Here is a 25,821-nt window from a genome sequence, read left to right on the forward strand (position 1 = left end):
GGAGTACCACATACCTATCATCAGTTTCTCAGAAGGGTCGTTGATCCTAAAATGATTAAGAACCAGTGTTCTTTTTAATTAAATATAACTTAAAACGGCCTCAATTGTGGATTTCAGAATTATTTTCTCTCAATGTTCTTTGCAAAATCAGATTCAAACAACCTTGTATGTTATATTCAAAGCCTTCTTTTTAAAAATTGCATAAGAATATGATGCATAAACACTGATTATCCATTGTCTTTTGTACCTTGGCCTCAGAAACTTACGGTTAACAGATTAGCTCCCTCATTCTAACTGTATTTTTTTAATGAGATTTTGATTTTCAGTGTGGTAGGCAAACCCATCTTCCCATTTTATACAAACAATAGGTTTCAGTAGTGTCAGTTATAGAGATCATGACTTGAACTCTGTTATCAAAATGTATGATAATAACCCTAGACCTGAGGAATTGAAGACTGGCATGAACTCAGAAAGGCACAGGCTCGTCAAGAGACATTGCCCAATAATTGTCCTTTGATAAAAATCATCTTTCAGATAAAATGAAGCTTCTGCACCTTTGTTACACAGACTAAATATGCAAACATGTAATTTAAGGAAATAGTTTGATAAATTAGTTTTCTCCTTCTGAGAGAATTGTCTGGAAATGTGTACTTAAAGATGTAGAATTATAACAGATTTTTTAAAGGTCTTTGGAGACAAGGACTCACTTTAGGTATCACTTTGAGAGACATACAAACCCTAAGTCCTTTTATCCAAAAGAGAACAGAGATTGGAGGCATCAATAGAAAGATGATACTTTCTAAGAAATTGTGCCTAATCATCTGTGAATAGGTTTATGCGATTACGGAAGCCGATCAGGGCCTGTGGTGATCCAGGCATTGCTGTAGTGGCAGCACCACATTTTTGTGCAGTCAGACACAAACTGGCATTCTAGAACCTGCTGCTTCAGGAAATGCCAGAACAGTGCCTATGTGGACCAAGGCCCCACAGATGGCCTCACCCCTCAAACCCTTGGGTACATAGCACCTGTTTAGTGGCCCTGGCCCTTGCTTTTAAGCAGTGGTTCCAACTGAGGGCAATTATGTCCCCCACAGTACATTTGGCAATGTCTGTGAATATTTTTGATTGTCACGCTAGAAAGGTATTGCTGGCATCTCATGGGTAGAAGTCAGGGACATTGGGAAATAACCTACAATGCATAGGACAGCCCTCACGACAAAGAATTACCTGTCCCATGTGTCAATAGTGCCAAGGTTGAGAAACCCTGCCCTAAAGCCATGCCATTTTGATGACCCTGAGAGGTTATATAGATAGGTTCTATGTAGAGCCACACTACCCACAGGGCCACTAAAGTTTAGTCCATTTGACAGATTTGGAAACTGTAATGCTTTGGACAGAGTGAAGTGAAAAAATATCCTACGATGTCCTTCCTTTACAGATTAACACCTATTCCTTTCCCCAAAACGAGGACTAAATGTCACCTTCTACAGGAATAGTTCCCAGGTTAGCATCACGTTTCCATGTATTCTCATGATACCATGTGCACACTCTAATTGCAGCTCTGATTATTTCCTGTTCCCCTACCAGGTTATAAATTCATTGGGAGCTTGCTGTTTTTATTAATTCTTGGGTCTTAGTACCTACCAGAGCTTGGCACATAATAGGTATGCAATAAATATATGTTGAAGGAAAGAGCAAGCCTAGAGAAGTGACTTAAATTCTCCATGACAAACATCCATCCAGAATGGATTTACTCAAGGCTAGTACTAGCAAGCACACTGGCCCCAAGAACATTTGGCCCCCTGCCCTCTGAGGTCATGAGACTGGGGAATGTCTCACCCCATGGCCTGTAGGCTTACCAGCATGATGGTGGAAATTTCGGGTGATCCATAGCCATAGTAGTCATAATGACTTTTAAATTTTATTTATGTATTTATTTTATAATAGTTGTACATATTTACAGGGTACAGAGCGATGTTTTGATACATATAATGTATACTGATCAGATGAGGGTAATTAGCACATCAACATCATCTCAAACATTTATCATTTCTTTGTGTTGGGAACATTCAATAGCCTCCTTCTAGCTATTTGTAACTGCATATTAGCATTAACTGTAGTCATCCTACAGGAGTATAGAACACTAGAACTTATTTCTGTTATCTCTCTTATCCAGCTATGATTTTTGTATACTTTAACAAATCTCTGCCTATCCTGAAATACTAAAGAATCAAGATTGTAGAGACAATAAGATCTGGTCCTAGGTCTAGAACCCCCACATGGGAGGAACCAGGGACAGAATTCTCCTTGGATACCTTTTCTCAGGAATAAAGAGGGATACTTTTAATGAGCTTGACTTTGCAGTCTACATTCGACAGAGCTTCTCCCTCCATTGAAGAAGGAAGACCAATAGTGACCTCAATAAGTACATGAACAAATAGCTGGGGAGCCCAGTATTCATAACCACCAATACTCAGCTCACACCAATACTCAGCCACAGGTCAATTAAAGGGTTGTACTATGAGCAAGGACAATTCTTATTTTGGCTGCCTGTAGATTACACCAAAATCCACAAGAAAGGGGAATAACTAAGCTTAGAATAATTTATAAATGCACCTTGTGTTAAGAACAATAATCTGGAGATTATAAAACAAAGAAACATCATGTCGAAAATGGGAAAAGAGCAACTCTCATATTTATATTAAATCAACAATAATTTGTTATGCACATGATTATGGAATATAAAACAAAATGATCTAATTTTTCCAGATAGCATGGGGTTGTTGCATTACATTGTGCTATCACTTGCCAAAGCACATCAAATGGGATTTCAGCAAAATACTTAACATAGTTATAGGTAAAGTATTCCTGACATGAGTTGACATCAGGAAGAAAACACAGGGACATTTCAGAACATTCAACTTTATTTTCCGTTGACAAACACGACATAAATAACACACATTTATTAAATACACAGACTAGCCATGACTTGAATGCCAGCAAAAGTCTAATGTACTTTTCATACGCTCTTTTATTTTTTGTCTCCACAGTATTGAAGACCAGCCTTTAAAACATACTAGAAGATATATTTAAATACACTGACGATAACTACCCACAAAACTTTACATAGAGGTGATAAAAGAGACTTTTCCATTTAATCAAGTATATAGAGATGGATGCTGAGGAGGAGAGGTGAAGAACACTACGCTTTCGATACTGATCTTTACAATATGGATTAAAGTGCCAATGATTTCAGCTCCTCCTAGGCACACCATGTAAATAGTACTTACAGTCATTTGTTACAAACAGATCGAAATAATCGGTGCCTATTTTAACTGGTTTGCTTAAACAGGCTTATACTATTTGTACAGAAACATTTGGTAAGGAGAGGAAGAAGGCAAAGTATGTTTTTCTCTTTCAAGGAAGAGTTGGGAAGGGAGTTCAGCAGTCAATAAGCAAAGCAAATGAACTTATCATTTGCTTTGACAGACAAGACCCCTGGCCACTCAGTAATACTACTGATGCTCAAGTGTTCAAAGATAAATGCAGTCAGTCCCTTCCTCTCTTTGCTTACGGGGCCTGGCGCAAAATGATGAAGGATAACAGGTAGAAAATGGACAGGTTTTCCATCATATCTTTTTCTATGTTCTCTGCCCTACCCACGTGAGTATCCTTTCAAAAGTACAACATGGAAGTGTATTAGCAAATCATATGCATTTCCCTCTGCTTAACATTACAACTTTGATTTCTACAGACATGGAAAACTTGTACGAGAAATCTATATTTGAATTACTATTAAAGTTTATTGATTGGCTGTTTTTGCCTAGACGTTGGCTTACTTTATTAAAGGATCAAAATATTCTAATTCTAAAGCATTTAACAATAGTATTGAAGAGATGCACGAATGTTAATAACTTGAGAAGTAGAATCATCTCCAAAATGCTCAAAAAAGCATGAAAAGGCTGACTTGTTTCTGATGGTGATCTCTTTCCTTCTTATCTTTACTCCCATAATAAATTCTTCAACAAAGCAGACTTACTACACAACAGATTCTGATCTGTTTCACATATTAGGCTACTGGCACTTTAAAAATATGAAGTTTTTTTTTTATTATACTTTAAGTTTTAGGGTACATGTGAAAAAATGAAGTTATTATCTCTCCTCTTAAAAACAATCCCAGCCTCACCAACAGGAATTATGTCTGTTACTTTCTTTCTGTGAAAGAATGGATAAGCACAGCAGAGTCAAGGGGACTTGGAGAAAACAGTGTAGTTTCACATGAAGAAATATGTAATCTAGTAGATATCTGGGTTGCTTATTACATGAAACTGATTGATACAAAACTTCTGAAAATAAGATAATTTTTATTCTCAGCAAAGAAAATGTGTGACATAGAAATGAATATGATACGTATCTGATTGAATTGTATTTCTAGAGAATCATAATGCACTCGGCTTATGGTATCATAATGTAATGCTATATGACTAAACTTATATAAATTATAACCCTTAAATAGAATCTTCATTTTAGGAATTATAAAACAGAGAATATATCAAATAAAATATTTTCCCTAATTCTTTTATCATCATTACCACCTAGTTAGTTTCCTTACAATGCTGAACTGATGTCAGCTTCTTAACAAATATGTATGTGAGTTTAGGTTGGTTATTAAATTTTGTAAATTGGCTCGATCATAACCTATGTCATGAAACATCACAGACATCTGTCACTTTGTGTCAGCACTTCATTGCAACTCAGAAAAGTCTTATGGTCTAAGCCACAGTTGCACAATTCTGCACATTTTTTAGACCTCAGTTTTAACAGATTTTGAGATATGTAAACATATAAAACAAGCAACAAACAAGCAGCTGTGAAAATTTGTCATTGTTGATGGTTTGTACTTGTTATATGGATAAAAATAGAAATTTTAATTCTTCAAATTAGGCTTTTTATGCGTTTGTAATAATAAATACTCTGTAGTCTCCCCATGTCATTCAGCTCCTAGAATCCTATGTATTGCAGGAGAAGCTTTTGGGGTTAAATTATAAAAATAAATAGATATTATGCATGTCTAAAATTTCAAAGAACAAAAGTTTTCTATTTTCTTTTTCTGAGTTGATCTCAACCAAAAGAACTATTAAGTGATTGCTGATGTGGAAAAGGTTGAAAGCTGACCAATAATTTCGAGTCAAAAAGAACAAAATTATAAAAAGCATTGAATAAATAAAAAGCCTAATGACTTGAAAATCCAATATTAGAATACTGCCACAGAGTGACCTCCTTATTAAAATACTGTTTGCCAGTTTTTAGTTTGTCTGTCACTCAATGCCAGTGTGCTCACAGGATCTTTCATAGTTAACTTACATGAGGTTTTGCAATTATTTTCTGCAACATGGTCAAGAGATATTTCATAAAATAAAGAAACATAAGTAGAAATATATGTATACCGTATATTTCAGACTAGTTTAAATCTGGCATCATTAAACACTTACGTTTACCTAAAATACCTTGGGATATATACAGCACTAGGTTAATTTGGTAAATATTGAGATAATTCATTTCTGTTTCTTCAACTTCAAGATACTTTTAAGACATTCATCATACCTATTTTATTTGAAAAGTAAACTACTCTCATTAAGTAACATGTGATCATTCTCCCCTATGACTCAGCATAGTATATAAATTCATTGTTTGGAAAATCAACACTACTTGGTAAAATTGACACTTGCTAATTTTACATATATTTCTACATTTCATTCGCTTACTTCTTCTGCCATGGTTTTCTTGGCCTTTAATTGTCTTTTAACCAATACTTCAAAATTCAGGAATTGTCATAATCTATACATGCATTTTTCCTGATTAGACATATGTATGGACAAACTAAGTATACACAAGTGAACTTGAAAGCCAATAAAATTAAACTTAAACATGTCTTTCTGCTGTGACTACATATATCCTCTTTCTAACCAATGCTCTAGTCTCTGTACATCTCTGAAATCTAACCTCAACCATCATGAAAAGGCTGAAATCATTTGGGATTTTCATTTCTTATCAGGTTTCCCTGGACTAACGAATGCCTAGATAATAAAACTCATATGCCATTTACGTAATTTCTTTCTTTTCCACCTCCCTTACAAGCTTGTTAAAAAACACAAAAGCTGCCATTCATCCTCTCCTAAAATATATCCCCTGGGCAGGAATTTATTTTGCAGTTAAGAATAAGTTTCTGGCTTTTTGCCTTTCTGTATTTTTGTGGTTTGATGAAAAGCGATGTTCTTGTGATAGTAATGGCCACTATCATTTGGAAGTGTCAATCTCCTAAATTATTAGTATAAATAAAGCACTTTGTTGTACAGCAGTATGACACTACATCCTTGAAGATAAATTCATATTTCTGTAATTAAATAAGCAGAAATAATTGACTTTATCAGCCTGATGGACTGTAATGGCATGAAGCACTTCAATCATATGGTATGTGCCTTGCCAACATGTACTGTCCTGGCAAACTTCTGCTCATTGATTCACTGAACAAATATTTACTGGACAATTTCTATATTCCAGGTGCTATACAAGATGCTGGAAGGAATAACCTAATCATGCTCATGCCACTCAAATTCACATTGCCTCTGTGTCTATCTGACTAGAACTTAGGGTCACAGGACCACCCAAGAGGTAACGCCTCTTTATTATGTGATTTAAGTGCACTTTTGAAAAAAAGTAGGTAGTTTTGTCTTATACCCAATGAGGTGACCTATGGGATAATCCAATTCTATGGCATAGAGAGATTTTAGTAGAGTCTATTTATCACCTTTTCCAAAATTTAGATTAGTAGAACCATCATTAATTACATAAGCACTCTCAGCAGATTTTGTCTCCAAATTCAATTTGACATGGTCATTTAAAATGATTAGTCCTGATTGACATAGGCTGGTGTATATATCAATCTGATAGACGTACCTATCGAAATTAGTTCTTTACCAAATGACCACTACACACACACACACACACACACACACACAAATACGCAGTTACTACAGGAAGTATAAATAAATCTCAAGCTTTTAAAAAACTAGAAAAGCAGTGCAAGAAACTGCAAATGAAAATCTTCACAATAAAAAGTTAATGGGTTTACAAAATGAATGCACCAAAGAATATGACAAGCTTTGTGTAGGCGTAACTACAGGATTACTATGTTTGGTGGGGAGATATTTTTAAGAAGTGCAATTCCCAAAACTTAATGTGGTGATCTAGTTGTGCACAAATACGTCAAGCTTAGCTATTGGCGTTTGTATTCATGTAGACCGTAGGAAAAACTTTTTACTAATAAATATTTAGATAGAGCCACTTTGAGGAGCAGGCATAAGAGCTGTGAATGGTCAATGTTATTAATTTTCTTATATAAATAAGCCAAAATATGGAAAGTATTCACTGAATCCTCAAAATATTTATTTGTTTTGGAATCAGTATTGGAATTTAAAGAGTCAGAGACTGGGGAACACTTTTGGTGAAGAATCAAGGGAAATATATATTCAGAGTACCTATAGTTAGTGCTTAAATCGGTCCTTACATAGCATTCTGAAAAACCACTTCACAACTCTCATAGGTCAGTTTCATGAATCTTCCTTAGGCTCGTAGAAATGTAAAATATATTCAAAAGAAAGAATAATTAGCAATTTGGGTAGTCACAAACTCCATATTTCAAACAAATGGAATTGGTTCTTATTCAGATAAAGAGTAAACCTAATTATCAATCCAACTAAACTTAAACTTTGTTAGGTTAGGAACTAATTTGCTATATTGAGCAATATTTGAATAACAGTATCGATGAATATTGTAAATACATTATACATTTTTTAACTGTAATCAAACTTTTTTTAAGGTAAGGAGGAAAAAAGTGACAGAAAGCGAGAGAGGCAATGAAAGAGAACACAGCAATGTCTTTGAATAAAAACAAACTGCTATCCCTTGTCTTCAATGATATATGTGGTTAAATTCCTCATGTATTCAGTGTACTGGAATATTAAGTATCCCTGCTCCCCAATAGACCAAGATCATTTATAAAAAATGTTTTCATCACATAATTAATCACATATTCAGCTACAAATGGCAGACTCAACAAAAACACTAGACTGTTATTAATATATTTTCCTTTGTTTGTGTTTCACTACTTTTGGCACATAGGGATTTTCTATGCTTCTAAGACCATTTAGCTTTATACCAAAAATTCCACTTCAATGCATAAACAGTGGCATGCCAGAGATGCCTAAATTCACAGTAAGGTTTAGCGATATTTGTTACCAAAAGCTGTGCACATGCAAGTTAAGTGTTTTCTTTCATGCTTCTGTCTGTATTATTTCATTAGATAATGAGATAGGCTGCCCTTTCTGTCCATCATTAGAGCAGCTGGAGACAGCATTTGCTACCTGGCAGAACTTTCGAAGAAGGATCTTTCTTAACAGCAGGTAAACCCAAGGATCCAAGATCTGATTCAGTGAAGCCAGGCGAACAGCTATTAAGAAGAAGTTGCATTCTTTCTGCTTCTCCGTGTGTGTCTTGCAGTGCTCAACTGATGTCTGATTGAAGATCATCTTCAACATCATTATCTAAGAAAGGGGGACAAATAATTGTTTCGAAGATTAGCAAGGCCATATGCATCTCCTCTACACTGTACTTTGCACATAGTCGGCTTTCAATAAATTGGTTGTTGGATTGAAATGATTAATTCAACCAACATTTATACTCGGATAACACAGTCCTGAATTATACAAGACATTCCTAGGTATTTTCCCACATTTGTGGCTATTTCACGTGATGTAGCTTTTTAAAACATGCATGCCTTCAGGCTCTTGGTTCTTGGAATTTAAGAAGCTTGAAAATAACACATCTCAAAATGAGCCAAAGTCATGTCTTGTTGCAGAAAACACCACAAGTTCACCCAAATGAGAGCCAACACTTCAACAATAACAAAAACATCTTAATCTTAAATTTCCAGTAGTTCTAATTAAAAAAATTACTGCAGAAAAAGTAGAAGCAAGAAAGGAGGAAATATTATTATTATTATTATTGCCACTAGCATTTTCAGAATCCTTACTATTTAGCAGACATGGTGCCAAGTTCTTCATATGCATTTAATAAACAGCATAAGGCAGGTAGTATTACCACTTGCTTCTTACATTTGCAGAACCCAAGATTTAATGAGGTGAAATGGATGAGCTAGACTAATACCATATGATGTACAGTATTTTACTTTTCTTTGCCCCCACCCAATATACACTACAATGTAAACTCCATGATAGCAGGAATTTGGGACTATTTTTTCCCCAAGTGCCTAGATCAATATGTAGCAGATAGCAGATGTTCAATAAGTATTTGTGAGAGAACAAATTTTTATATTTGAAGGAATATATTATACAACATATAAATGACAGTAAATGAGTTATATGTATTTATGAGAGAAATTTTTATATTTGAATGAATATATTATACAACACATAAATGACAGTACATGAGTTATATAATATGCATTTATATTTGAATGAAAAAGATGTTCTTATGCATATGAAAAATGTTCAAAATTATTAATCATCAGAAAACATTCAAATTACAACAAAATGCAAAGCCATTTTACACTGTCTAGATTGATCAAAATGAAGAAATGTGACTATACTGTTCCTGAGGATGTGGACTAAGACGAGGACTCTTTTACACACTATTAGTGGGTGTGTAAACTGGAACAACCTAGAAAACAAACTGGCATGCCGGGCACGGTGGCTCACGCCTGTAATCCCAAGACTTTGGGAGGCCGAGGCAGGTGCATCACCTGAGGTCGGGAGTTTGAGACCAGCCTGACCAACTCGGAGAAACCCCGTCTCTACTAAAAATACAAAATTAGCCGGGCATCGTGGCACGTGTCTGTAATCCCAGCTACTCGGGAGGCTGAGGCAGGAGTATCGCTTGAACCCGGGAGGTGGAGGTTGCAGTGAGCCAGGATCGTGCCATTGCACTCCAGCCTGGGCAACAAGAGCGAAACTCCGTCTCAAAAAAAAAAAAAAAAAAAAAAGACAAAAAAAGAAAACAAATTGGCACTATTTCACCTGCTATTTCCCAGCGATACAACTCCTAGGAATATACTGTCCAGAATTCCTGCACCAAGAGTTGTGTATATGACTGTTTCATAACAGCATTGTTCATAATAGCAAAAAAAGCAGGAACAACTGAAACATGGGTTCACAATCCCAAGCAAAGAAATGAGCTGACTTCGTAACTGTCTCCTAATTTCCCATTCTAGACCTGTACAGCTATTGAGTACTTGACATGTAGCCAAAGCACATCGAAATGTTAGAATATGTTGATTCCATAATGGAATAATAATATTTCTACATATTGTGTTAAATAAACATATATTATTCAAATTAATGTCACTTGTTTCTTTTGACTTTTTAAAAATGCAGCTACTAGAAATCTTTAAATTATATGTGGCTTGTGGTTTTTTTTTTTTGCTCACAGTACATTTCTATTGAACCTAATCTCCCTCTCTTGAGGCTTACACTTTATCTGTATGTTCTGCCCTCAGGTCACATAACTTAAATTGAATTCAACATCCCTGAGCATCCAAAATATCCCTAACCACTTAACCACAGTTCCAATGATGGCACTTTGTTACACTCACCCTGGCTCAACATTGCAGAGTCTGTGAACTCTTCTTTTCCTCATCCTCTGCAATGCCTTTTGCTCTTGCTTCACTCTCATCCTTGTTCAGATCTTCCTCTCATTTGAATTACGGTAATAACAGACACCCAGATGGTACACGTACGGACTGAACGTTTGTGCCTCCCTTCAATTTACATGTGGGAGCCCCAACCCTTTACGTGATGGTATTAGGAGGTGAGGCCTTTGGGAGGTAATTCGGTTTAGATGAGGTTATGAGGGTGGAGCCCCTATAACGGGATTATTATCCTTATAAGAAGAGGGAGAAGAACCCACAGGTCTCTCCTTCAGCCATGTGGGGCACAGCAAGAAGACAGCAGTCTACAAGCCAGGAAAAGGGCCTTCACAGAAACTGAATCTGGGGGCACCTTGATCTCAGAATCTTCAGCTTCCTGAACGGTGAGAAATAAGTCTGCTGTTGAAGTCATCAAGTTTACAGCTTTGTTATGGCAGCCCAAGCAGACTAAGACAGTGCATGCGGACATCCGCCCATCACAGGTGCAGCTTCCAGTCCCAGCTGTGATCAAATCCTCTCCAACTAGAAAATCATCAATGTCTTCCTACTGTCCATCGAACAGAAATTTAACTCTAGTATTCAAAGCCCTCTACAATACTGTCCAAACTATTCTTTCCAGTTTTGTCTCCCACTTATTGCCTACACAGACTCCAAACTCTAGCTATAGTCCATTGGTCTAGAACATCCTTTTATTCTTTCCTCCCTCTTGGCCTTTATTCTTTCTGTTTTCTACCCCTGGAACACTTTTAATCCTCGTCATTTCTACTTCTGAGACTTCCATGTCTTTCAGGACTATCTCAGTCTTTCCTGATTATTCCAAACCACTGGCCTCTGAAGGCCTACAATTGTGTGTGTGTGTGAGATAACCTCATATTTGTAATAGATAGACAGATAGACAATACTAGCAGGCATCCACATGTCCCTCAAAAACTTGGACGTATGGGGGAAGAAAAGGTGGGTCTCTAAAATTTAAAGTGGACATAAGGTCAACACATAGGAACCCAGCTCCAAGGTTACTGAACTTGACTGCAAGCAATTGAACAAAGTATTGGCCTATCTGAAATCGATTTTCTTGGGGAAAAAGGATACTTAACCATCAGGTTTGAGTATTTTCTACTCTTGTCGGCAAAATGGACTACTATTGTGAGATAAAAGATGTAATTGGCTATATTAACTTGAAGTAAGTAAATATTTGATTCTTTTAATTCCCCATCTTCTGTGTCTTTTTCCACTAAGCTGATAATGACTAGTCTCAGTATTGATAAGTCAACAAGAAAAGAGAGCTGGGTCACAGGATTTCTGGTATTGCCAGTTCTGCTCATGTATACTAAATTTTATTTCAAAAATACAAGTATATAACAAAAAAGCAGGTACAGCGGGTTAAGCAGACAGACGAGAGAGAGGAAATAATACACCAACATTCTTACAAGACTGTGTGACACTGGTCTCCAGCCATTTCCCTTTTGTCTTATTTAGTCACAGTTTTTATTCTTAAATGGATCCCTGGCAAAGGGGATGGGAATTTCCAGTTTTGGCTTATAAGGCAAACTCTGGGGCTTGACTCATATTTTGTTTTCTGAGACAGTGTCTCACTCTATCACCAAGGCTTGAGGACAGTGGCACAATCATAGCTCACTGTAGTCCTGAACTCCTGGGCTCAAATGATCCTCCTGCCTCAGCCTCCCGAGATGCTGAGATTACAGGTATATGCCACCACACTCAACTAATATTTTTATTTTTTGTAGCAACGGGGTCTCACTATGTTAACTAGGCTGATCTCAAACTTCTGGCTTCAAGCAATCCTCTTGTGTAATTTCTTTCACAGGAATTTTTCCAAATGATTTATCCAATAAAAGCAAATAGTAGCTATACAATAAATAAATGTTCAGAGAAGCATTATATATACCAGCAAGAAATTGCAAACACATACATCTCTAACGTCAGGTGTAAAGCTTAATAAAACAATAATTCACAAATAGCATATATAAGTATTAAGTGAAAAAAACAGAATATAAGAAACTTTATATATAACGTTTTGTTGTTATATTACTTAAGATAGGCAGACTTGTGGAAGGCAACGGAATTCTTGCTATTTAACAATAATTAACTTTTAAACAATTTAATTTAATTTTAAAATTGTATGTACACAGGCCAGGTGTGGTGGCTCACTCCTGTAATCCCAGCACTTTGGGAGGTTTAGGCAGATGGATCCCCTGAACCCAGGAGTTCGAGACTAGCCTGGGGAACATGGTGAAACCCTGTCTCTACTAAAAACACAAAAATTAGCCGGGCATGATGGTGTGTGCCTGTAATCCTAGCTACTTGGGAAGCTGAGACAGGAGAATCACTTGAACCTAGGAGGCGGATGTTGCAGTGAGCCAAGATAGCATCACTGCACTCCAGCCTGGACGACAGAGCGAGACTTGGGCTCAAAAAAAAAAAAAAAAATTGTATGTATATAAAAACATTTCAAATGATGTTAATGAAAGTCTTTAAAGAAAGCAGACGGTTATTCCCTTCTTTGATAGATATGGACTATTATACACCAAATGTACTTAAAATAAATATATTTACATTAATATATTCTTATGCTGGCTGGCTTATCATCCTATGAGCTGAATACTACCTCCCATCATAGTAGGCAGAATAATGCCCCTCCCGCCACAGACAAAGATATCCATTTCTCGGTCCCTGGAATCTGTGAATACGTTATCACACAAGACAAAAACGACTCTGCAGATGTGATTAAGGTAAAGGACCCAGACGTGAGGAGATAATCCTAGATGATCTGGGTGGACCCAGTGTAAAAACAAGGGTCCTAAAAATCAGAGAACTTTTCCCAGCGGTGGCCAGAGGGAGACATGACTGTAGAAGAATGGTCAGAGATACACAGTGTCTCTGGCTTTGAAGGTGGAGGAAGCGATCCAGGGGGTAAGGAATGAGGATGACCTCCTCTAAAAACTGAAAAAAGCAAGGAAACACTTTTCTCTCAGAGGCTTAAAAAGTAATGCAACCCTGTGGCACCTTTACTTTGGCCCAGTGAGATCCATCGGGCTTCTAACCTACAGAACAGTTAGAGAAATATGTGTTGCTCTTAAGCCACTGATATGATTTAGCTCTGTGTTCCCGCCCAAATCTCATGTCAAATTCTAATCCTCAGTGTTGGAGAAAGGGCCTGGTGGGAGGTGACTGGATCGGGGAGGCAGACTTCCCCCTTGCTGTTCTTATAATAGTGAGCGACTTCTCATGAGATATGCTTGTTAAAAGTGTGTAGCACTTTCCTCTCTGCTCTCTCTCCTGCCCCACCATGTGAAGATGTGTCTGCTTCCCCTTCACCTCCCACCACGATCACAAGTTTCTTGAGGCCTCCCCAGCCATGCTTCCTGTGCAGCCAGCAGAACCACGTGCTTTTGAGACAGTCTTGCTCTGTTCCCCAGGCTGGAATGCAGTGGTGCAATCTTGGCTCACTGCGACCTTCACTTCCTGGGTTCAAGCCGTTCTTGTGCCTCAGACTCCCAAGTAGCTGGGATCACAGGCACGTGCCACCAGGCCTGGCTAATTTATGTATTTTTAGTGGAGATGGGGTTTCACCATATTGGCCAGGCTGGTCTCAAACTCCTGGGCTCAGGGAATCCACCCACCTCGACCTTCCAAAGTGCTGGGATTACAGGCGTGAGCCACCACCGCCTGGCCCCAGGTGGTTCTTTACAGCAAGTCTCAGGTGGACTAACACAGCCACCAAGCTTACAATAATTTGCTACAGCAGCAATAGAAAACAAATATGCCCACACACTGACCTCCCAACCAATGTTAAGAGGAATGGAAAGAATGAGCTTGAAAACGATTTTCTCATTCTCAGAGATAAAATAGCCTAGGAAGCTTCTTCAAATTTTTTACTTTCTTAGGAAACTTAAAAATAAATGAATAAAGTAAAAGTAAACTTCATTCTAACTCCTGTCCAAATTATCTCAATTTCTAAATTTACAACATGCAAAACCGAATGCCTGTTACTCTGGTGGCATCAGTTAGATGTCAATGTGTTTGACTAAAAGGTATAAAATTAATATTTTCAACTCATTGGCTTTATGAAAAACAGCTTATTAATCCCTTTCTCCTCTTTTTATAAACTATTAGAAAAGTTTTGCTTATCTTTTTCAGTCCTTTACCCCACCCAATAGTTAAATATATTTGACCACTTACCATCCTCCAGAAAGCGTTCTGGGCCTGGTCTAGAATTATCTAAAAACTCACTTAAATTATGTTTTTATTTTCTCTATAAAGAATTGGATTTCTCTAACTTTTTATGATCAGGAAAATTCACAAAATTACTTATTAAAATGATACATCAGTCATTTTACACAGTCCTCCTTGATTATTTGAAAATTAATTTTTGTGAGGCTAATAATTTAAAATTATTGTATGAGGCAAATATAGGTTTCATATGCCTTACATTGTTTAGTACACTGTAATTTCCTATTGAGAATGCAATGATTATAAAATTATAAAATCAAGCTCTATAAGCAGTAGCTGGCACATGAGGAGAGACACCAGCTTTCCCCAGAAATCATGAGATGTGCATTATAGAGATAATTGGAATTAGAAGCAGTGAGTGCCATCTCCAAATGGCAGCAGAGATGAAAGTGGGGCTCCAAATTCTTCATCCAATTTTGAACATAAATTCAAATTAGCATCCATCTGTTGAGTCTTTATATTTAAGCAGTGATTATAATTTTTGTGTATGTGTTTGCAAATATTTTTCAGTCTGTTTAGACTTCGAGAGAAAACCTTAGGCACGAATATGTAGATTTCTGGTAGAATTAATTATTCCTATTAGTCCAATTCTATGCCATACAAGTGAGAGGGGACAAAGAAAAAGCAGGATGCTCAGCTAACAGAGAGGCCGTTTACTGGTTTTAGCAAACACACATATACCCTGCACTATTTCTCCTTTCAAACAGCCTCATATAACAAATGATCTGGTCAAGGGAGTGGTGAGACCAATTCTAGCTGAACAGAGCTGCAGCTCTTCTGTCAGCCCCTTCCCTGGGTTCCACGTGACTCTCCCAGGACCTCTAGCAGAGCTCTCCCTTCATAGAGAGCTCTTTATGCACTTGAGATAACCAGGAACACAACTACATCAGTGACCTCTAAATTCGCCATCCTTGCCTACTGTCAAGTACCATTACCTTGTTCCATCCTAAAGGAAAAAAATGATTTACGCTTTCCCCAGTGATAATGTTCTTTTAAGTGTTCAAAGCATTAATCAGGGAGGCTGTCTTTCATATTCTATCCTTGGATTTTATTCTATTGCAGCAGGATTTTTAATCACGCACTTAAAAATCTTTAGTACTTCACTTCTTAGTTTAAAAGTGCCTTGGGTTGTAGGCCACACATATCTATTAAAGATGATAAATGAGGAAACCCAGAAAAATTAATTTCTGGGGGAGGAAATAAATTGGTTAGCTGCCCTTAGGCTCAATTCTGGGGTGTTTCTGCATTTCCAGTTTATTCCTAATGCAAGCGTTTAAGAGAAATTTCCTCACAAGCCAATTTTTATCTGTGATGTTTTGTTTTCCATAATTCTCTGTTGTTAGGCTATGGGAGAACAACCTGTTTTACTGGAAATTCCCCCCTATAATTTGATAAGTGTATTTCATCATAATACACTAAAACCAGTCTGGGCCCTTTAAACTAGTTAATTACATAATTTGAAGGATTTGCACGGGAAGAAGCTTCACTGTGGATTAAGAAACAATTGTAGTCTCTCCAATCTAGTTACAACTGTTCTCCAGTTGTCAAATCATCTCTGGATCCTAGACTACTGTTTCAAAAGCTTTCCCTGCCTTATTTAAACTGAAAACATTACAGATAAACAGCTCATAAACATTAAAAAAATTACTAGAATTTGTGCCATGTCATCTTTACTACTACGTAATTTCATAAGATTTTTTAAAACAACAATGGATTAAGAATCAAGTAAATTATATTGCTGGTTTTGCCATCATTTACAACTTTAGAAAAGTCATTTATCTCTGAACTTTATTAAATTTACTAGTAAGCAGTGGGGCTGGACTGGATGGCCTCTGCATACACTTCTAGAATTTTTTCTGATGATTTTTGGGGCAAAGCTGGAAAATGAAAGGATTTCATTTGGCAAATAATTAAAACCTACAGGAAATAGGTGAGAAACAAAAGTCAAAATTCCTCTTCAAAAAAAAAACTCCAAGGGGCAAATGGAGGAAAGAGAAAAATTACAAAGTTAGAAGACAGAGTGTGAGAACAAGGGACTAGATTCATGAAGCTTTGGTGTATGTCAGCAGAGTGTGTGTGTGTGTGTGTGTGTGTGTGTGTGTGTGGAGTGGGGTGGGGGTATTTTTATTAAAAGAAATAGCAGATTCTGGCAAACATACTGACCAAGACATTTAGAACTTCCATAAGTCTGACTCAATTCTGCTTCTAGTTTGGAGACTAGTTAACCTAATTTTGGTTCTTAACTTCTTCCTTCTCTAAAACATGATTCACACACACTTACTGTGTATCGTCTCCATCTAGTAGAGCAGTTGCAAAAATTAAAATGTGATAAGAATAATGAATACCTTCAATTTATATAGCATACCTCTTCCCATGCCTCCCATGCCTCAGGCACTCACACTATTGCAGATGCTTCCAAAACAAAATGCCTTGACAGTCACAAACAGAACAAAAAATGCTTAGGGGAATACTGCAAAGAAATAAATGTATTGTGTCTATATTCCTTGAATTTCTAGCTAATAAAGTGGTTTTAGAAAACGCACCTCAAATTTGCACTTTAAAAATGTTTAGTAATGCAGAATCATTATTCAGTTACTGGATATGGAAAATCAAAATTATAAAGAAGCCAGCATCCCGCTACTACATCATTTGCTACATAAAAATTTCCCTTTCAAGTAGTACAAATTGTAAATTCTGTATGACTTGGCTCAGAATAGCTCAAGACATACGTCTAGATAAATGTTTATCTTTCTATTAGAACAGTCACAGAATGTCAATATCTAAGTAAGTATTCAAATTCTGGCTGAAAGGGGGAAGGCAAAATCTATTCTATAGAAGGATTCATTTCTTGGATTATAGATGATGGATTAGCTGGGTGACACACAAGTTAGAAGAGTTCTCTTTACTTTATTTCAAACACCTATATCTCAGGTGTCAAAAAACAGTCTAGATAATATGTCATTGTCAAGGCTTAAAGTACATTAATCCTTAAAAATGCTTAGATTTCAGAGTTTTTTCCTCCCAAAATATAGTTTCATTTAAACCCCAAATGTTCAATTTTACTCTCATCCATTCAGAGAATCAGAGTATTAGTGACAATTAAAAACAACTAAACACTTAAAGGAAAAAAATCAGAGATGTGAATTGTGTGTGCAGAGATAGTCACCTCAATATAAAAATAGAAAATTAGAAAAACCTAGATGACTGACAATAGAGCACTGTTTAAACTATGGACCATCCTTCATATGCATAATTTATATCTATTCTAATGCTGACATTTAAAATCATGCTGTTGAATATTAGTAACATGAAGAATATTTAGTAACATGAAGAAATGTTCAGAATGTGAAAAGTGAAAATAAATGTTGCACAGTATAATCCAAATTTTAAAAAATAACTGTGCTTATTTATAGTAAAATATACTAGAAGTAGTTTTCTCTGGGTGAGAATTACGGCAATATCTATTTTCTTCTCTGTATTTTTTTTCCAAATTCTTTACAATACACATGCTATTTTTTACACGTTAAAAAGCATTAAATTTAGAGTAGTTGGTGACTTAGCTATAAACAATCATCTATCCATGTATTGGTAAAGCATTAGTGTTGCAATCCTAGAACTCTAATGTGGTCATTTTAGGATGAATTCTTAAGAGGTCAATGTGTGCATAATTTCATACGAGGTAAGCAGTCTGACACTCTAGAATTGATCAAAACATTTAGCTTGATCAAAAAATTAATTATGGCTTACTAAATTTAGTGATAAATTATTGGCGTCAGTGATGGCCTTGATGGACAATACAGCCATGACATACAAAAGAATCCCTTCCTGTGCCACAGTCAGTACACAATGCAGGGTGATGCATATGGTTCTAATCTGATACGATAAATTCTTATTAAACTTTGTGGTATGTCAAAATGACACTGCCTTTTAAATCTATTAAGACTTCATCTCACAGGAGAATCCAAAATAGATGCATCTTATATTCAGGATGGACACCGGGTGAATATGAGCAGATTGGGGTGTTCTTAAATGTATGCTCCCCAATCCTAATTCATTCTCTAGTCAGTGCTCTCTCTCTCTCTCATACACACACACACAAACACACATATACACAGGCACACACACACCCACATACACACACGAATGAACAGAATCTGTTTAGGGGGCTTCCCACCTTCTTGCCACCAACTTCAGCATCTGCAGCCATCCATTCTTTCCTTCCTCTTATTTGACTGGAAGAGGTGTCCTGTCTATCTAAGGCACACCCTCTGTCTAGCCCCTGAATCTTATCCCTCCTGAATTTCAGAGACCATATACTCTCAAGTGTTCCCTTCCTCTTTTACAGTTAACTTCTCCCACTTTTGGCATTTTCTCACTCACATTTTAACACGTCCAACTTTTTGCCACCTTGAGAAAATAAAACCTGCTGTGGAATTCTCACCTACCTACATATAGACTGCTCCAGAAGTTACAGCCAAATTTCCCAAAAGAGGTGTCTACCCTCCTTATCTTTAAACTTATTCCAAAACCTGCTACAGCCTGACCTCTGTGTTCACAAATCCTCAGACAGGGCTGTTCCCAAGGCCACCAACAAGGTTGCAGAATCAACACCACAGTCTTACTTGTCTGTAACATCAGACCTAATTGAATGTAGCTGTCTCTCGAAACATTCTCTTCCCTAATATTCCGGTCACCATTTCTTCTGATTTTATTACTAATTTTCCTGCTACCTTTCTGGGTATTCCTCTGCAGTCCCCTTTATATGCTCTTGTTTCTCTCTCTCTCAAAATGTGTTAGCATTTCTGAATTGTATCTTAGAGAGCCTCCTCTTCTTACTGTGGATAAACTGACTATGTGTGGTCTTTCATCTCAATGACTTCAAACTCCATTTATGTGCTATAGGCCATACCTTTTCTCTGAGCTCCAAATGGATTAGTTTAGCTGCTATTGCATGGCTTTGTTTAAATGTCTTACATCAAATTCAACATTTTCAAAATGAAAATTCTTATCTTTTTCCTCAAAGGTGTTTCTACATTAATCTTCCCTATCACAGTAAATCCCCATCTCTAAAACAGAAACCTGGGAGTTACCCTTGATTCATTTCTCTGTGTGTCTTTCTCTACGTCTCTCTGTCTCTCTCCACATTCCACCACATTCACCATATTCCTCACATCCGATCAATCGTGGAGTCTCCAATTAACCTCTTATGGTTTTTTTTTAATCTATCACTTCTCTCATTTACACCCCAATTGACCATAAACTGAGGCCTCCATCATCTCTTGTCTGAACAATCACAATCATCCATGACATGATTTGTTGGCCTCCATCTGGCCTGGCCCATGCTGCTGCTTAGAAAAGATGCTTGTAAAGTGAAATTTTAATCTTATTATTCCACTTTGAAAAGTCCTTCATTTATACACATTGCCCTGAGTATAAAGTCCAAACACTTAAATTCAAAGCTCCTGTTTACTTGGTGAATACCTGTTGTGTTCTCTAGCCTAAGTTCTCACCATTTTTTACCCTTATGCATCAATATTCCAATTAGCTTGAACTTCTTGCACGTCTTTAAAAGTGACAGTTCTTTCTTGTTTTTGAGGCATTACAAATGTGGATCTTTAAGTCTTAAAACTCTCATCCTCTTTTTCTTTACTTGAAATATTCTGACTTATTTCATGCGTGGTCTTGAAACATCAATTTATTTGATGTTTCCATTGACAAAAGCAAGCCTTAATAAAATCTTCATATGGATTCCCATAATTCTCTACTTCTCTACATTTTATCTTGCTGCTTTTTTTTAATTGTTGGTCTCTCTCAATAATCGAAAATTGTTACAAGGGTAGGGATCAATTCTATCCTAAATTCTAGGTATATGACAGCAAGGGACAAGCCCAGTAGATAAATAGTTTTTGAATTAACAAATAAGTGAATGAGAGCAAGGGTAGAGTGCATCCTGCCCATTTGGGGGTACAGATTCTAGAATTTTCATCTAATGGACAAATCTACCAACATTCAATCCTTTTCCTTTTTTCTTTCTTTCTTTTTTTTTTTTTTTTTTTGCCTCAGCCTCTCAAGTAGCTGGGACTGCAGGTGCCCACCACCGTGCATAGCTAATTTTTGTATTTTTAGTAGAGACGGGGTTTCACCGTGTTGACCAGGCTGGTCTTGAACTACTGATCTCAGGTGATCCACCCGCCTCAGCCTCCCAAAGTGCCGGGATTCCAGGCATGAGCCACCGTGCCCGGCTGAAAAAAATACTTTATTCTTTTATTTATTTTATTTATTTATTTATTTTTATTATACTTTAAGTTTTAGGGTACATATGCACAACGTGCAGGTTTGTTACATGTGTATACATGTGCCCTGTTGGTGTGCTGCACCCATTAACTCGTCATTTAGCATTAGGTATATCTCCTAATGCTGTCCCTCCCCCCTCCCCCCACCCCACAATGAGAACACATGGACACAGGAAAGGGAACATCATTCAATCCTTTTCAAGACTCCAGGCCCTTCCTCCCTCTCTCCCTCCCTCCCTCCCTCCCTTCTCTCCTTCCTTCCTTCCTTCCTTCCTTCTTTCCTTCCTTCCTTCTTTCCTTCCTTCCTTCCTTCCTTCCTTTCTTTCTTCCTTCCTTTTTTTCCTTCCTTCCTTTGTATTATAATTAGCCAGGATAACAGCTTCAAACTAGGTGCTAATGGACTATAAGCACATCTTCTTATCATTCATGATTTTAAGTGGAACGTTCTGGTGTTCAGATGACAGCCAGTAGTAACCCTGAGGCTGGTAAGTTGGGGTTATAGAATGAAAGGAGAACCAAGTATTTAAAATAAAATACATTGAATCTACGAGAAGATATTCTATTAACTATTTATCTAACAACATTTATTAAAATATAGCCCAAGAAAAAAAGAAGACATCATGCATATTAACACAGTCTTTAATGAGGATACCATCAAATTTTTAATACTTAGTGTCAAAAGTCCTTTTATTAAAACTGTAAAAGTGTTATGATTCTAGCACTCCTTGCTTATAGAAGTTTTGCCCAAAAATATAAGACCATATCTTATGCTTAACAACAGAAGAAGAATAATAACGAAACAGCAACTAATGCTTATATAATACTTACTATAAGAGACTATGCTTACCCATGAGAGTGGGTTGCAGGGATGTCTTCAACGCTGCTACTGGGTAACCCCAAGAGAAGAGAAAGTCACCAGAAATATTTGGTTGCAACTTTTTCCCTTCACAAGAGCCAAGCAGTAAAATTGTGGGTTAAACCCAGTTAACATGGCTCTCTTTGGAAAGGTTGAGGCATTGAAGGCCAAACTTCCTGTCATGATTAGGAAATCACAGACTGTTTCTAATGTTAAAGAGAAAGCAATGCTATTGTGTGACACTTTCAGCTCCTCAAGCTGTGAATCTGGCATTGTGTGATTACTCAGCCCTTGCTTATACTCTAATAAATATTTAAAATACCCCTCAGAATCTGAGATAACACATCAGTAATAGTTTAATTTAGCACTTGCAAAATTCCCTGCCAGAGTTAGGCTTGTACTCAGTATTGGCATCAGGAACTTCCTAACCTTATATTCATTCCTTTTCCTTTTCCCAACACAAAACACACCCCTGGCTAAATTTACCAGCTTTCTTTACAGCTAACTCTTGTCCTGTTGACTGTAAATAGGAACTGAGTAATACTCACAGTCCCTGACCTATGTAAGTGCTATGTAAGTACTACTTGCTGTTTTGTTATTATTTGGATGTTATGTATTATAAACAGAAGCAACACATAGGTGGCAGCTGAAAACCAGCAAGTGCCATGAGATATTTATATTACTCATCGTAAACTTTAGTTTCCAAAACTTCTGAAAAAAATGTTTCTTTTCTTTTTCAGGAAATCAGACTTTAAAAATTCACTTAAATAATGGTTAGCAATTACAATTTTATACCAGGTTGGAAGGAAGTTTGAATAAGACACAATTTGTATTGTATGTGATGCAGGAAAATGGAAAATTATAATGTGTTCATCTTCTATGTTTACCCCCTTAGGCTGCTTTTGTCTCCTCTATTGATTTATTTGGATTAATACTATATTATTACTAATATTATATTATTTAGATTAGTACTATATTATTATTTACTTTGCTGTGGGACTTTGGTCATGGGCATGGCTGTTGGACATGGCTTCAAAAATATGTTACTATTATAATGTTTCTAAGAGTAAATTAGATAGATGGTAAAAGTGGACCCTCACCTTTTATTATCAATACCCCAATTTTGGATAACTTTTTCTCTGTATTCTGGGTTGGTTCAACAGCAAAGTAAATAATAAGAACAAAAAGGAAGCAAATATGAGGAAGAAACCTGTCCCTACCATGACCCACATGCCTAACTCCTATGAGGATCACAGGCTCCCAGGCTCCTGTGAAGAGATAAACAGATCCCAACACCATTCACTCCCTCTCTCCTTAACATGTGAACCCAGTGAGAGCAATTCTTACTGCACTGCTTACCTTTCTAGGGAGGACCTTAAACAAGTAATAATAAAACAGTTCCTACAACTATCATAGGGAAAATGCTTTTGGTGAATTCATCTAAAATCCTATATTTGATGTAAGTTTGTTTTGTTATTTTTTTTTTAAGAGACAGGGTTTCTCTGTCACCAAGGCTGGAGTGCAGTAATGCCATCGTAATTTACTCCCTGTAGCCTCAAATTCCTGGGTTCAAGGGTTCCTCCCTAGTAGCTAGTACTACAGGCATGTGCCACCATGCCGGGTTAATTTTTTTCTTTTTAAATTTTTGTAGAGACAGGCATCTCCCTACATTGCTCAGGCTGGTCTCGAACTCCTAGCCTCAAGTGATTCTCCTGCTTTGGCCTCTCAAAGCACTGGAATTAAAAACAAAAGATTTTATGCCACCTCACCAAGGCGAAGTAGATATTTTCAAGAATAGTTTTGCAGGAATTGGCAAATAGATCTATTGAGACTTGGAACTATCCAGTTCCCCATCCCATTTAACCAGAACAGCTCTGTTTTCAGCTATTTCTCTAAAGAGATGTTCTGACATAGTACCCCTGGTTAAAACAATTGGAAAATCATCAGTCTAATGCAGTCCTATCCAAGAGAAATGTAATTCAAGCCACAAATCTGCAGCACATGTATGCTTTTGCATTTTCTAGTAGCCAGATTTTTTTTAAAAAGTAAAAAGAAACATTCTGAATTTTATTTACCCGATATATCTGAAATGTTACGTCAGCAAGGAGTGAACATAAAAATTATTAATGCAACATTTTACGTTTTACCTTTTCGTATTTAATCTTAAAACTCTGCTGTGTAGTTTACATTTAAAGTATCTCAATTTGGATTAATCACATTTCAAGAGGCAAATAACCATATGTGGCTAGTGGCTACTATGCTGTATAGATGAAAGTTTAGTGCTTGATTCTTTTTGAGGGTTTCCCACATTTATTCCATCAATTAAACTGTGTAGGTATCATCACTGCAGTGTCCACTATTGGTCACCTACCCAGGGTGCATTCTTCTATCTCCCCTGCATAGTTATTTTCATTGGATCCTGTGTGCTTCAGGGCTGACCCCATCCCTAGCTACAGGAAAGTGCCGGGGTTAGGGATGATCACGTGACCCCATACTAGCTACTGAGATCCAACAGTTTCCTCATTTTTAAGAGAAAGTCATAGAATAACACAGCTTCTCTCTCCTGCTGGAAGTTAACCAGGAAGCACGTACTAGCATCTCTGCTACCACTTGCGGGGAACAAGCCGTAGGATGAGGCCAAGACTGTCCTGCGAAAGAGAGATGGGGCAAACCTTGGTCCTAGATGACGATGCTGAGCTTTTGGATTAACCAACTCTGAAGGCTGCCCTAATTTTGGATTTCAGTTATGTTTTTTATTCCCAAACCACTATATTACATCATCTCTAATAATGACTGAGGGCAACATAAATATAGTGACACTCAGCAACTTTTGAAGCATTGTGTTTTTTCCTTTGTTTTTTATTTTTTACTGTTTCCCTATTGTTGCTGAAATTCCTCATGTTTAATTGTTATCCCCAGGGCACCTTTCCAAACATCCCTTTCATTTCTTCCATCTTTAAACGCCAGGCGTTAGAGCAACTGTTTTCTTGTGCTCCTTCCCATTAACTTCTCTCTTCTATTATAAAAACAATGTTGTCTGTCTTATAGTTGTTTACCCTAAAGGTGTGTTTAAATCTTCTCTAGAATTTTTATTACTAACAACAAAGTGGAAACAATAAAAGTAAAGAATAAAGAAAAACATGTACTATTATCTTAAATACTAACAAATTTTACTGTATTAATAGTACCCATGATTCATTAGATTCAAGTTGGATTAGTGGCTTTAGAATGAAAAAGATTTCAGTTTGATTCACTCAACACTATTTATCATCTGTGGCCTTAAAGCAAGTTGTTTACTTAGCAAGTGAGAAAGTAAAATAAAATAAAACAAAAGACAGGAATTAATGTCACCTACATTTCAAGATTTATGTGAAGATTAAAAACCACCTAATGTATGCAAAACTCTTAAAGCTAGGATTTATACCTTGATCTTCTTATTCCTATTCTAGTGTCCTTTCACTTAATTACACTTCCCTTCTTCATTCATTCCACAATCAATTACTGCGTAATTGCTTTGGGTCAGGAAGATTTATTGACAAATAAGGCAAGATCTCTGCTTTTAAGCAGTTTGTAATTTAAACTGAATCAGACAAATAGAGGGAGACCATAAAGCTTAGTGGTTAATTACATACGCAATAAAATCAGACAAATCTGGATTTGACCCCAAGAAAGTTACTTTACATCTCAAAACCAGTTTC

The 25,821-nt window shown here is 36.7% G+C and overlaps 1 protein-coding gene across 7 annotated transcripts in view; it reads right to left on the minus strand.

Annotated features, from left to right (window-relative positions):
* The window catches only part of PTGER3 (prostaglandin E receptor 3), a 193,306-nt gene that overhangs the window by 149,020 nt on the left and 18,465 nt on the right, over nucleotides 1-25,821 (minus strand). For all 7 annotated transcript variants that reach the window (XM_063624040.1, XM_063624043.1, XM_063624041.1 and 4 more), the window contains exon 2: nucleotides 8,424-8,603. In XM_063624040.1, the coding sequence (XP_063480110.1) occupies nucleotides 8,424-8,603 (180 nt within the window). The remainder of the gene's footprint in view (nucleotides 1-8,423; nucleotides 8,604-25,821) is intronic.

This window comes from Symphalangus syndactylus, chromosome 12, assembly GCF_028878055.3.
Source record: "Symphalangus syndactylus isolate Jambi chromosome 12, NHGRI_mSymSyn1-v2.1_pri, whole genome shotgun sequence".
Classification (NCBI taxonomy): Eukaryota; Metazoa; Chordata; class Mammalia; order Primates; family Hylobatidae; genus Symphalangus; species Symphalangus syndactylus.